Genomic DNA, 13,741 nt, shown 5'->3' with positions numbered 1-13,741 from the left:
AGTGGGTTTGGGGTTTTTTTTTCAACATTTTTGGATCATAATCAAAACGAATATCGAAGATAAATCTGGGCAGAACCATCTATTCCCCAATACTCCGTTTTGTAACAAAATTTAACATTCTGGTAGGGGCCTCACGTGAATTGCTAAGATTAGTTATTACAGTAAATCTACGTAAGGGTAAGCGCTGAATCAGTCAGGCATGCAGAGCGGAGTCGGATTATAGGGCCTGACCGCTGCGACCATTTGACAGGTGCAGTAAGCATGCAGTCCGTGCCTTATTACAAATTGACAAACTGATAATATAATCAAGAACTGTTACTCTCCGTTTCACGAATACATGTCAACGCTTTAAATAACAGTTATATTACCAGATTATATTCTGTGCGTGAAGCTTTATGGTCCTCTGGAATTCAATTTTACTTCTCGTAAACCCCCGTTCGGATTAGGAAAATAAAAGAATTTTGATTTTAGGAAGTGTCGGGTAGGTACATCTATTTTTTAAAGGCAATTACTGGTTACTGATAAGTGATAAATATCTATTTTACTTTCTACAAGGCATTTCCAAGCCTTCTCAACAGTTTCTTATTATTTGTTGAGGTCCAGGGAAGAAACAAAAGAGAGGCACATTCATTAATACTACAAAAAATTGCCTATTTTGGCATAGTCATTTCAACAGCACTTAAATGACACTTATAGTTTTTGAAATTAACTTGAAATTAAGTATAATAAATATTTTTATTTTTAAAAATCTTGCCTAAAAAATTGCCGAAAATACTGAACTAGAATAGAACCACTAACCCCTGCCAAACAGGTGGCAGTTTTTTTTTTTCTGAGCTACCCGTACATTTTTCATATCTTTAACTTAAATGTTATAATTTTGTCTCCCCACAAATTTATGATATTGCTCTAGATAAATACGATTAAAAATGCAGCATAGAAATATAATGTGTAGATATAATAGTTTACCAAAAAAACCCAGTCATTTAAACGCAACAAAGTTTCTAAACACGCAAGGAAGATATTCGAATATATATGGAAAATATCTGCCTAGTCTGAAAAAGTTTTAGCGTCATTTTCTCTATAATATAAGTACTACCAAAAAAAAAAAAATGAAATGGAAAGGCAGAAGTGATCCGCTTCCACGACGTTCGAGGCTACCAGCCTTTGCTACTAGAGTTTTTCTTGAAATATATCTTTCAAATAATACCGTTTTTGCAAGCTAGTAAATAAAGTTGTCTTAGATAATATAATCATATATTAGTGTATCATTGATCACAGATTCGTCTTTACCTCCTAGAATGCACTACATGCGTTTGATTTGTTTATTATTTATTCTTTTCATTTGCAGTTAACGTTTCTAAGAGCCATTCTATCAAAAGGATAGTTCATCGTAGAACAACAAAAAATGGACTTATTTAATGGGTCGCTATCAAATGCCAGAATGATATTAATGCTCAATACAGAGCATTGCGTCGTCTATTGTTAGTTTCCTCCATATAGTTGTGACAAAACATTATGTCAAGATTGCATTATGTTATAACATGCATAATTGATTCAGAAAGCGTGTAGGTTTATCAACAACGAAAGCATAATGGAGTTGGCAAAGTTATCTACTTATAGGAGCACCGATGGACATTCGACGGATGATGAAAACTCATCCAAAAACCGGAAGTATATCCAAGGACGAACACTTCCTGTTTATCTCCTACAGGATGGACCCTTACCAGGAATTCCAAGGGGCAAAAAACTTCAGAAAAAGGCACCCAAAAATGGAAATGCATCACAACAAAATAACACCAAAACTTTTGTTCCCATTGACACGACCAGAACGGATTTTAGCAAACAGACCAGCGACCCCCCTCCCCTTCAAATTGACTCTCACAGAACTGACGAGAGTGCTTTAAACTTCTCTTTTGGAACTCCGCATCTGGAATTCAATTTTACTTCTCGTCAAACTCCGCACTCAAACTTGAACACAGACACCTCTCGGGACAACCCTGAGATGTTCACTCCTTCTGTAAACGATTTGAGCAAGAGCATCATTTCTCCACACAGGAATATTATGACGCAAAGTGAACTTGCCCATGCGCATATGAGAACGATAGGGAAAGATGCATTTAAAATTAGGAGGAATTCTCAGCCAAGAAACGAAGACGGGAAAACATCAGAGAGTGCCCCTCCCTCCAGACGGGCAATCAGGAGGAGAAGTAGTTTGCCAGATGAGGTGAGACGCCATCTTTTATTATTGCTTTGTTTGTCTGTGAGCATAATCTTGGTTGTGAAAAATTCTGTTTTTGTAACATTTGGACACTAGATAGTAGACAGAAGATAAAAAATACGTTTTTTAAAAGATAACATTTATTTATTAGTTTTTCGGGGATAAAGAAAAAAAAAACGAAGGATAAAAAAACGGAGGGTCGGGCAGGAAAGCAACTCAAAGGATCCAAATTATGTTATGAAAAATCACACTTTTTCGTTTCTGTGAGAAGCGATTCATGGTATTCTTTCGATCATTTGTCATTATTTAATTCAGGGATGCTAATGAGAGCTGGATTATCTAAAAATTACTTGGATTAAAATTGACATATGCATCGGCATTTATTCACAGCCTCTTTCTATAACGAATCAATGGCCTTATGTTAGATGAGAGTCGTGTATGAATTTTAGAGACAACACATTTCAAACTTAGTTCTTTTCATTAGTCTTGCTATACGGTGCATAAAACCACAGAGAACAATATGTTGAACAATATTTCAAAACTTGTTTGTTTTGTTTTTGTTTTGCTTTTTGTTTGTTCGTTGTTGTTGTTGTTGTTTGTTTTTTGTTTTTTAAAAATATTTTTGCATTATATTTAATTCAAAATAAACATTATAACACGCTATTATTTTTTAAGAGGTCACGACAATAATTATGTCGTTTTTAATGATATCATAATGTCATTGCAAAATTCTCATTTGACAAGAGAGCCAAAATCAAGTTTTTGAACAAACAATCAAACAAATAAATAAAATCAGTAGAAGTCATAAAAGCGTTGAATGTCAAAGAACTCAAGTTTTATTGTGTAACATGATCTTCGCCTATTTATTTCATGTATCTATCGGTTCGGTAACTATTCATGGTTCTGTTATCATTTTATCATGAGTTTTATATTTTTTGATAACGTCGGATAACAAGCCTAACGATTTGGTTTTATCTGTGATTATGAAAACCGACCATTTACCTGGAAATATTCCATTTGTGACCCATCGTCTCAAAACTGTATTATGTCGGAACGAACCAGATGCTTAAAAGCCGAATTAAATGTTTAACTGGTCAAAAATATAAATTGTTGGCATGAGCACCCTTAAATATGTTATCCATTCTCCTCAATAAAACATACAAATTCAACACAAGTCTGATATTTCTGGTTATAAATTCAATTTTCAACATCTTTTTAACAAACCCAACTTAATACCGTTTTGAGGCGGAGGGTCACATTTTCTACCAATATCTTACTGCTGTAACGCATCAAAGTCATCCTATGATAATTCGTTACCATTTTATTGATTCTATCTACTTCTACACAAAATTATGATTTGAAAATTATTGTATGTAGCTATGCCGCTGATGTAAGGTCTTTATCGACACGAACATTTTTGCAGGTCTGATAACAATTCTTAATAAAAGAATCAGATCGGGGAAAATGTGTATGCATTCAGTGCCAGATAAAACAAAGAGAAAAATACACGAAAGAAACCATCCCCCAAAAAAATCAGCCTGGCTCGACTGGTGTACTTGTATCAAATTATCTCTGTGATAGCTGTGGAAATTTTCAGACAATTTCATTGAATAAATTCTGAGAAATGGTGACACAGTATCCTATGCCCTTAGAAAATTGACATATTGAAAAAAAATAGCAAAATAGCGTTCCGTTTATCACACTTTTCTTACTACCTGTACCCTTTTCGACTGTGTTTTTCGTGCCTTTATAGTCTATTTTAAGAAGTTGGACTTCAATAATATTATTTCTAAGATAATAAAATATCGTTTTACACCAAAATCTCAAAATCAATTTTTTGAAGGATTTTCCTAATAATTAGACCAAAAACCACCCCTTAATGACTTAAATAAAAGAATTAAACTCAACTCAAATTTTTGGGGGCTACAAGTTCAATGTGACTGTCTGAATGTGGAACGATGGTGCAGGACAGAAGATTGTTTCGGTTGGCAATTATTGCGGAGGCCAACCGCGTTCAGGAGGGATAAGCCATGATGATGACGATAAGCTCATTTTTCAGCATCTAAATTCTTCTTCTTCAAGTACCAAGTCTGTGTCAGACATCGGTGATCATGGAACGCCATTCATCTCTCTGATCAGATAACCTCAGAAAACTAATATTACTCTTCTCCTTCTTTGTCACCCAGCTGTTCAAACTATTCAAATATGGTTTTCTTGGTCTACCTTTACTCTTTTTACCTTCTATCTTTCCCGTGAGAGCAAGACGTTGAATACATTTATGTCGATTTTAGGTGCCCTAAAAATTGTATTTGTCTTTTTCTTATTGTGCGAATTAGTAACCTTTTAGTTTCAGCTTTCTCTTATACTTCTTCATTAGTTTTATTCTCTGTCCATCTAAATAATCCCGCCATATTACTGTTTTAAACGGTTGGTCGCAGATGGCCACCAGACTTATTATGGAGCTGGATAATACCTCGGTTTATATATCGTTAAACGTACAAGAGAAATTGCTTGTGACATTTTTGATAGGACAACGGTATATTATAAAGTACTGTCCGCTAGATCTAACAGGCCTAGCTAACCAATGACTGCTGGGTTGACAGCGAGGGGGGGGGGGGGGGGGGGGGTGTCAGAAAAAAAATCTCGATTGCACCCGAGACCGATCTTGATCCTTTTGCTTGAGAAGAGAGAACTTTACCAACTGAGCTATCGGGGGCCTTCTCATTATATGCGCCTCACTAAATTAAAAAAAACAAAAACCCAAAAAAAACAACAAAAAACAAAAAAAAAAAAAAAAAACGAACAAAACAAGACACGACAAATCGAGAAAAAAAGAATCACGAAAAAACATTTTCCAATAAACCAGGTAGGCTACATGAAATCCTGAAAGGCTATACCAACAGCAGGGATTTCATGCCAGACCATGGCACCTCGTTCGTGCCCATGCCATCGGATTAGTTAAGTAGAGTAAGTAATTGTTATGTCGATTTGAAGTAAAGTACCCGTGCCGTGTGTGTCATTCAAACAACACGGTGCATGCAGTGTGACCGCTTAATCGATACGTTTTGGTGATGATGGTCATTCCCGATTTAAGGTGTCTTTCCATTTAAAGGGTATTTTGGTCGGGGTGGACAAGAAAACGGTAGGGGCTGCCTGAAGCCGGTGATCGTAAAATACTAACGAAAGAGTGAAAATGGAGAGGCTTTGTATGGGAACAAAACAGACAATGAGAAAGAATCATTGTCTGTTTAGTTCCCATATGAAGCCTCTTCATTTTCACTCTTTCGTTAGTACAAGGTGTTAGAATTGTTTTTAAATTTATAATAACCAAAATCGTTATATCTTGCTTCTGTCACGTCAAGAAACTATGACTAGTAAAGCGTTTAGATAAAATACACACAACATCTGCCATCCGGACAAAACGTACCAACTCACAAAAATGTGTGTAATCTTGATGTTTATTGTCTGATTGATATCATTTAGTGAGAAGAATGCACCAGAATGGCTGTCTAAAAACAGTGACAAAGAACTGTGTGAAGTCAATTTTGTTCCTTCTATAGGATGAAGGAAGATGACATCAATCATCTATTTGTTAACAGTTTTATACCGATAGTTGGGTGATTAGTTCTCACTAAATCATCTCTATCGGAGTATATATTATTGAAGTTACACAAAGTTTATTGGGTTTATACGATTGATCTGGTGGGCATAAGTTGGGTATTTTACTTTACCACATAGCATTGAGAGTCTCCAGTATATTTTCACTTGTCATTTTAATAATATTTTATTCCTTTATAAAATAATTAGAGAGATAGAGAGAAAGAGAGAGAGAGAGAGAGAGAGAGAGAGAGAAAGAGAGAGAGAGAGAAAGAGAGAGAGAGAGAGAAAGAGAAAGAGAGAGAGAGAGAGAGAGAGAGAGAGAGAGAGAGAGAGAGAGAGAGAGAGTTATAACGAAAACCAGGATTAGCGATGAAGAATTTCTCAAGGAGGTAGAGTTTTCCCATTTTGCAGTTGATTGAATCAATTTCGCTGCACAATCCATAACAATCGTATGCGGTATGCACATTATGTGAATTTCGGCTATAGATCGTATGCGCTTGGCTTAGAAGCTCATAACATTGCCATCCGGAAGTATAACGGACCAACACACAAAACTGTGTGTATCCATGAATGTTTATAGTCAGGTTAAAACAGTTCAGTGAGCATTATTCATAAACGCGGATGGCAAAAAAATTATAACAAAGACCTGAGTGACGTCAACTTCGAACTATCTATACAAATGAAATGTGTGTGTGTGGGGGGGGGGGGGCTTGTTTGTGTGTGTGTGTGTGTGTGTGTGTGTGTCCAAATTATTTTGTTCAATTTCTTTTTGTTGATTTTCCCATTAAAACAGTTTTGTCATTACAACAACATGTCGATCTGTGTATGCAATATAGCGTGTAGTTTAATCACCACCTCTCGACACCATAACGTGTGTTGTGTTGCCATAGCGTAACGCACAGCGGGTTTCTGGCACATGTCTCTTGTTTACATCAGATATCTATCTATCTATAAGTCGTTGGTATTAATTCCATTAAGACATGGAGATTGCTACACATAACAAACAGTGTAGTATGTAGTGATTTGTAAAACACAAATCATTAAACTTAAATACTCGTACTCGTCTAACAAAACATAAAACTATACTCCCATACTATTCTGCCGTTATCTTTAAAAACATAGTATATACAATGTTAACGAAATAGCAGATGCAGTATTCTAACTTGTAGTTTCTTATTATTCTAATCATTATATCAGAAATTTACACGTGAATTGTCATGAAGAAGATTTACCCTCCTGTAGCCTCGTTTTGTTTTGCTTTGTTTTTTATTTTTTTTTTATTTTTGTAACATATTCCGTTTATTTTCAAACATATGGTTGTTTTTTGATTTACTCGATACGATACCATTATCGATACAAGAGAGATAGCAACTAGGGTAAACGATAAAAGTAACGTTTGGTTACTTAACCCTCACACTCGTGCCCATCAGAATCCTAAATGTCGTAAAATTGAATGACTCAGTTTTTGTTTTTATTTTTTTTTCTATTTTAAAATATTTTGTTGGTATTTGTATCATTTTAATGGCCATAAATATCCACACACAAAAATGATAACCATTCAGAATCGTGGGATACATCCCAAGATGCTTTTTAAAGCAAATATAGATAGTATGCGTTTGGCTAAGAAGCTCATAACATTGCCATACGGAAGTATAACGGACCAACACACAAAAATGTGTGTATCCATGAACGTTTATAGTCGGGTTAATACAGTTCAGTGAGCATTACTCATAAACGCGGATAGCAAAAAACAATAACAAAGACCTGAGTGACGTCATCTTCGAACTATCTATATGGTCACTCAATTTTACGATATCCTGTACTAAAAGAAAGTATGATTGACATGATATGTGAGATAACCATACATTCAAATAAAAGAAATTAAATGTTGTGATCACTCTAGCTTTCTTACTTAAAGAACTGAAGAAGTGCGGCTATGTGGTCTTGTGATATGACACTCGCTTTCGGATCGGAAGGTCCTGGGTTCGAGCCTCGCTCTCGGCGCATAGTTGAGTCCTTGAAAAAGGCTCTTTACTCACTTTCTCTCACCGTACTCATGTGTAAAATGAGTACCTGGCCGTTAACAGCGTTGTCTTTGTCCGAAAAATTGTAATATCGCCTAACAGGCGGCATGTCCCGTCCAACATGTTAAATGTTGCTGTTAACCAGGGATCAGGGACCCCTTGTAAAGCGCTTTGAGCGTATTTAGTGGATTTTGCGCTATAACGGGGGTATATTTTATCGGCAAATTATAATATGTTCCTGCATATCCAAATCTTAATGTGAGACCACACAATAGATTTAAGAATGGACTAATTTCCAAGGGACATAATCAACTACCAATTCACATTTTTCTCGGGTTACCGTTTCTTAGTTCGGCTTTTAAATAAGTAACCTTACTGTCCATACAATGTTGACCTACCGTCTCAAAAGGGTATCTAATGCTTAATATTTACTTTTAAGCTTAATTCAATAACTTTGAATTCTTTCTAAATGTCTTCATTGATGAGCGTGAGTTTTTATCTTAAGCTTTCAAAGACTAAAACTTCTAAATTCAAATAATGTTGATTTTAAACTTTTTTACTTCGTTTACTTCCTGATAATTTAATCCCTGTCGTTTGTAGTAAGGCTGTTGGAAAAATTATGGATGATCCTTAGTTATGACTCGATTGACAGCTCATCTGAGTATGCTTGTCATGTACCACATTGTACTGACTCACGCTTCCTGGTGCTAGCTCGAATGACATGCGATTACATTATTGTGAGATTGTAAGACTCGGTATGCAACAGTACTCTGGCCACGGCTACATATAAAAAAGGAGCTTTTATATAGCGCAATGTCCACTAAACGTGCTCAAGGCGCTTTACAGCAACACGTAACACGTAGAACGAGACATGACGCCTGTTAGGCGACAATACAATTTTTTTCCGACAAAAACAACGCTATTAACGGACAGGTACTCATTTTACACCTGAGTACGGTGAGATAATGTGAGTAAAGAGCTTTTTCCAAGGACTCAACTATGCACCGAGCGAGGCTCGAACCCAGGACGTTCGGATCCGAAAGCGGGTGTCATACCACAAGACCACATAGCCGCACGTGATTAAATATATTCATAAATGTCCAACTCTTAAGTCCTTCTTTCATTACTGATTAAATTGAAAAAGTAGAGTGTGCCAAAAACGTGGAAATTTGTAGGGACACGTGAATTGAGCCAACACAGTCGTACACTGACAAAATACAATACTCGGAATTCCGTGGAACATTATATTTTTGTAAAAGTTATTCTAAATTCATAAGTTCGAAATTTCAAAATTCCAAGTAAGATAACATGGCAAGGACTTATTATGTAATGTTGAATACTCTGTTTTATATTGGTGACTAGTGTTTCCCAATTCGAAAAGTTTTGTTGTCCTTTTGTAGGTCTCTAAATTATCACATAACTTTCCTGTGAAATATTGTTGAATTTCAACTATAGATAGTTCGACGTTGACGTCACTCAGGTCCTTGTTATTGTTTTTTTGCCATCCGCTTATATGAGTACTTCTCACTAAACTGTATTAACCAGACTATAAACGATCATGGTTACACACAGTGTTGTGTGTTGGTTCGTTATACTTCCGGATGGCAATGTTGTGAACTCCTTTGCCAAGCGCATACTGTCTATATTTTCTAATTCAACAAAATAATTCTAAACAAAAGAAAGTTCTCTTCATTCATAATCAACTGAAAGTTTGGCTTTATACTCCATTCTTATAAGAGAAGGTTCGAATAACCCAGGCGTCAGCCGCAGTACATCACCGCGAAATGACCTAGGGCAAGGTGGATTGCTCAAGTTCATACCCCGCGAGAAGGTTCGTCGAACTCGATTCTTTCTAGGTATCAAGCAAACGATACCAATGAGAAAATAGCTCACGGGATTGATTATTGCTTGTGATCCGTAATCTCATTATAAACTTTTGCTTTTACAACGTCTAGCTATTATGATGCCATGGTTTTTTAAAACACAGTACCTATATGCAATGTTAACCAAATAGCACATACTGTGTTCTTCAATAAAACGGCAGTTTGAGTCACGAGCGAGTCCTTCATACATTTACGGCGTGAAATCCTCCAACGTAAATGGAAACAAAAAATCAATGCTGGTCTTAAGAAGGAAAGGAAGGATATCGGTTTGGGAAGGGATTATTCGATCTGTTGATGTCGATACGATATTTCAATTGATTATTAATCACTTTTGCATTCGTCTCTAATGCCATAAGGTGGTGGGTGGGAAGGGAGTGGGAAGGGGGGGGGGGTGGAAGAGAGAACGTTTGTAACAATAAATGACTTGCCCAATAGTTTACTGATACGGTGCCAATTGATGCTATGTGTTTAGTTAAAATACTCACACCATCCGCCAGCCGGATATAACGACCCAACACACAAAACTGTGTGAACCTTGAATGTTTATAGTCTGATGGATATCGTTTCGTGAGAATTAATCTTTAAAATGGCTGTCTAAAAACAATTTTATTTCATCTGTAGTATGTGACCCACATGTTGAAGCCCCTAAGTTTCATATCTCCATATTTTCATTTTAGTCTCCTGTATTACTGTAACTAATATAAACTACATTTTTCTTGAATAGAATAAGAAATATCAGAGTGGATTCTCATCTCTTCCATAATATATATATATATATATATATATATATATATATATATATATATATATATAAAATATATATATATACATATATATATATATATATATATATATATATATATATATATATATATATATATATATATATATATATATATATATATAGAATCCTGTTGGATACAAATATGGTACGAATAGTGCTCGATATGTAGCAATGGCGCGAATTATTATTTTAATATTTACCACAATGTTGAAGTCATTGGAAGTCTGGCTATTATTTTAACTAAACACTCCAACATTGTGGTAAATATTAAAATTATATATATATATATATATATATATATATATATATATATATATATATATATATATATATATATATATATATATTTGAATCGTGTTTGATACAAATATGGTACGAAAAGTGCTCGACATGTAGCAATGGAGCGAATTATATTTTAATATTTACCACAATGTTTGAGACAGTCTACATTAATGTTTCAGGCCCAATTAGCCATCGTCAGGACTGTGTGTTACATGAGTTGACTGTTGTTGTCAACAGGATACACACCAACATCAAAACAATGTAGCTTATGCCTGGAAGAGAAATATACTATAATCAAACACCCTCATGAAGCCACACTCAACACGAAAAATGAGATGTACAATACGTGTCCACATCGCCGGAAGTTCTTGTTAATCAACTATAAACCGGAACCACTTCAACAAACAACAACAGTCAACTCATGTAACACACAGTCCTGACGATGGCTAATTGGGCCTGAAACATTAATGTAGACTGTCTCAAACATTGTGGTAAATATTCTAAAATATATATATATATATATATATATATATTTTTTAATTAAAAAAAAAAATCATATTATGCACAACCGATTTACACCCTCCCCATCCATGTTCTAGTCACACGATCTTGTGGATCATGATGAGATTTTACCGGCACCTGTGGTAGAGGGAATGCGAATCCATTGTAATTTAGATATAAATGGTATGAGGTTGACGTCACTCGGGTCTTTGCTATTGTTTTTTTTTTTTTTTTTTTTTTTTTTTTTGCCATCCGCGTTTATGAGTAATTCTCACTGAACTGTATTAAGCAGACTATAAACGTTCAATGTTACACATAGTTTTATGTGTAAGTCCGTTATACTTCCGGTTGGCAATGTTGTGAGTTTCTTAGCCAAGCGCACAGTATCTATAAGTGATGAAGAACATTATTACATTTTATTAAACAGAATGTCCTTTGGCGCTTTTTGTTTACAAAATACTCACCATTTTGCCTGCTAAAAACTATTGTAACCGGCGGACACATGCGTTGTATGTTTAATTTTAATGCCTTACATTCTGTTTTGAGGGAATTTGATGGCACTGAAAAAGACTTCAATTGAAGTATGGCAACGGTATGCCATCTTTAGAGAAAAACAAAGTGTTCACCTACATTGTTTAAAGAATCTAATTTAAACAATATTGTATTCCTACAGCTGGATTGCTCTGTATATAAGGAATTCATAGATAGCCAGAGTTAGAATTAAAGTATGCTTAAAAGTAAGAGTATTTATAAAGACAAAGAAGGATTACTTCACAAAATTCTTTTTTTTTAATTACAAAAATAGTAAATTGACAAGGAACAATCATTATGAAATTAAATTTTGCCTTAACCCCCTCCCCCCCCCAAAAAAAAAAAAAACAAAACAAAAAAACAAAACAAAAAAAAAACAACAAAAAAATCTAAGCTCAGAACTTTTCATTTGACGAGATTTTTAAAAAATCAATCAATTCAAACTATCAAAAAATTAAACGGTTGATAAAGGTTGACCCGGATCTAGAAATAAAATAAATTATGACATGGTTTTCCTTATGACAACGTACTCTTTTACCTGTCCATTAATCTTGAATCCTATATTATTAGATATTACCACTGAGTGCTTTGTTGAAGATACTAAAATTAGTTGACAAATTTACATAAACGGCGTTTAATAAGCTTTAGGAACTCACTGTCAACGTGACGAGATCAAAAAGTAATTTCGACGGAATGAATAGCGCGGCCATGTTGAATGGATCCATTAGACCAGCTAACTCAGACGGTACTACAAAAGATAAATTGTACTCCATGGGATACTGGGCCGCTATTATTATCAAAACTACATTCAGAGTAACGTTCTCAAAACCAGACAATCATATCCTTACAAATTTAATCTCAACCCTTTTTTTCTTTCATAAATACCCAAACTATTGAAGATGGCAATAGGCGATCTATACTATAAATTAGGGTTAGATTCGCAATATCGTCCAATATATTGCTTGTCCCTGCCAATCAGAGCTCGATCGAATCAAATGATTTTTGCCAAGTGATCGAACCATATCGAATCATATCCAATCAACACAGGAAAACGCTACTTTAGTGAGATGTAGAATCAATGACTCATAATGGGGTTGTGGTATGTTTTGGTGACTTGACCGTTAGAGAGACTTCATACTTATTCTTGCTTTCGTCATTCCTGCATCAAGAAGATGAAATCATTTTGAACCGCCTTTACATTGTGAATGCATTGGAGACGTGTCATGCCGTTTCTTACTTGGATATAATAACGTTGTGTTACTCTATTTTTGATCTCTGATTTTGTTTTTTAAAGCAAGAAATTAGTAAAATTAGTTAATTGCCAAATTATACAATTATTTGTGTCCATATTTTAAAATTAAAATCGGCAAATTTTCGGTTTGTACTAGATATCTAGCTTCGTGACGTGATTATACAAAACTCTTGACAGTTCGGCTTTTATTAAATGTTTAGTTACAATTCAATCATCACGATAGTTTGTTTCGACAAAAATAACATAAACATTCTCAACCAATTGTTTCCAAATAGTATTGTGTTTGCATGAACCTGGTGCATAAGATACAATGTTAAATCTTTTAAGATTTAGTTGAAATTAAAAGCCTTTATTTAACTTCCCAAAAAGAAAAAAACAATCTGACTGGGACCATTATGATTTTAAACACAATTTAAATCGACTAAATTCGTTCTGAGATGGTAGTAAATGTTTACGATGTGTCAGATGTCTGATATTGGTAAATCATTCAGATATGTATTTTATCCTCCGATTTGTCCATATTGAGAGATATCTCGCTGTAAGGAAGACACATAAAAAAATAAAAGAGAGAAGCAAAACGACTTTTCTAGTAATTCCGGGTATTTTAAATTGGGATGACTTGAATGCTCAAAATTGCATTTTCAGCCAAATTGATGATGCATGGAT

At 34.8% G+C, this 13,741-nt stretch overlaps 1 protein-coding gene across 2 annotated transcripts in view; it reads left to right on the top strand.

The window, feature by feature from the left end:
* Positions 1-256: 256 nt before the first annotated feature.
* The window catches only part of LOC144967133 (uncharacterized), a 75,358-nt gene continuing 61,873 nt past the window's right edge, over positions 257-13,741 (top strand). For both annotated transcript variants that reach the window (XM_078903995.1, XM_078903994.1), the window contains exons 1-2: positions 257-481; positions 1,349-2,224. In XM_078903995.1, the coding sequence (XP_078760121.1) occupies positions 1,592-2,224 (633 nt within the window). In that variant the 5' untranslated portion in view covers positions 257-481; positions 1,349-1,591. The remainder of the gene's footprint in view (positions 482-1,348; positions 2,225-13,741) is intronic.

Source organism: Berghia stephanieae, chromosome 3, assembly GCF_034508935.2.
Source record: "Berghia stephanieae isolate SIO BIC M18660-M18661 chromosome 3, UCSD_Bste_1.3, whole genome shotgun sequence".
Taxonomy (NCBI): domain Eukaryota; kingdom Metazoa; phylum Mollusca; class Gastropoda; order Nudibranchia; family Aeolidiidae; genus Berghia; species Berghia stephanieae.
Note: the sequence above shows the minus strand (reverse complement) of the source record. Positions and strands in the feature narration are given on the sequence as shown.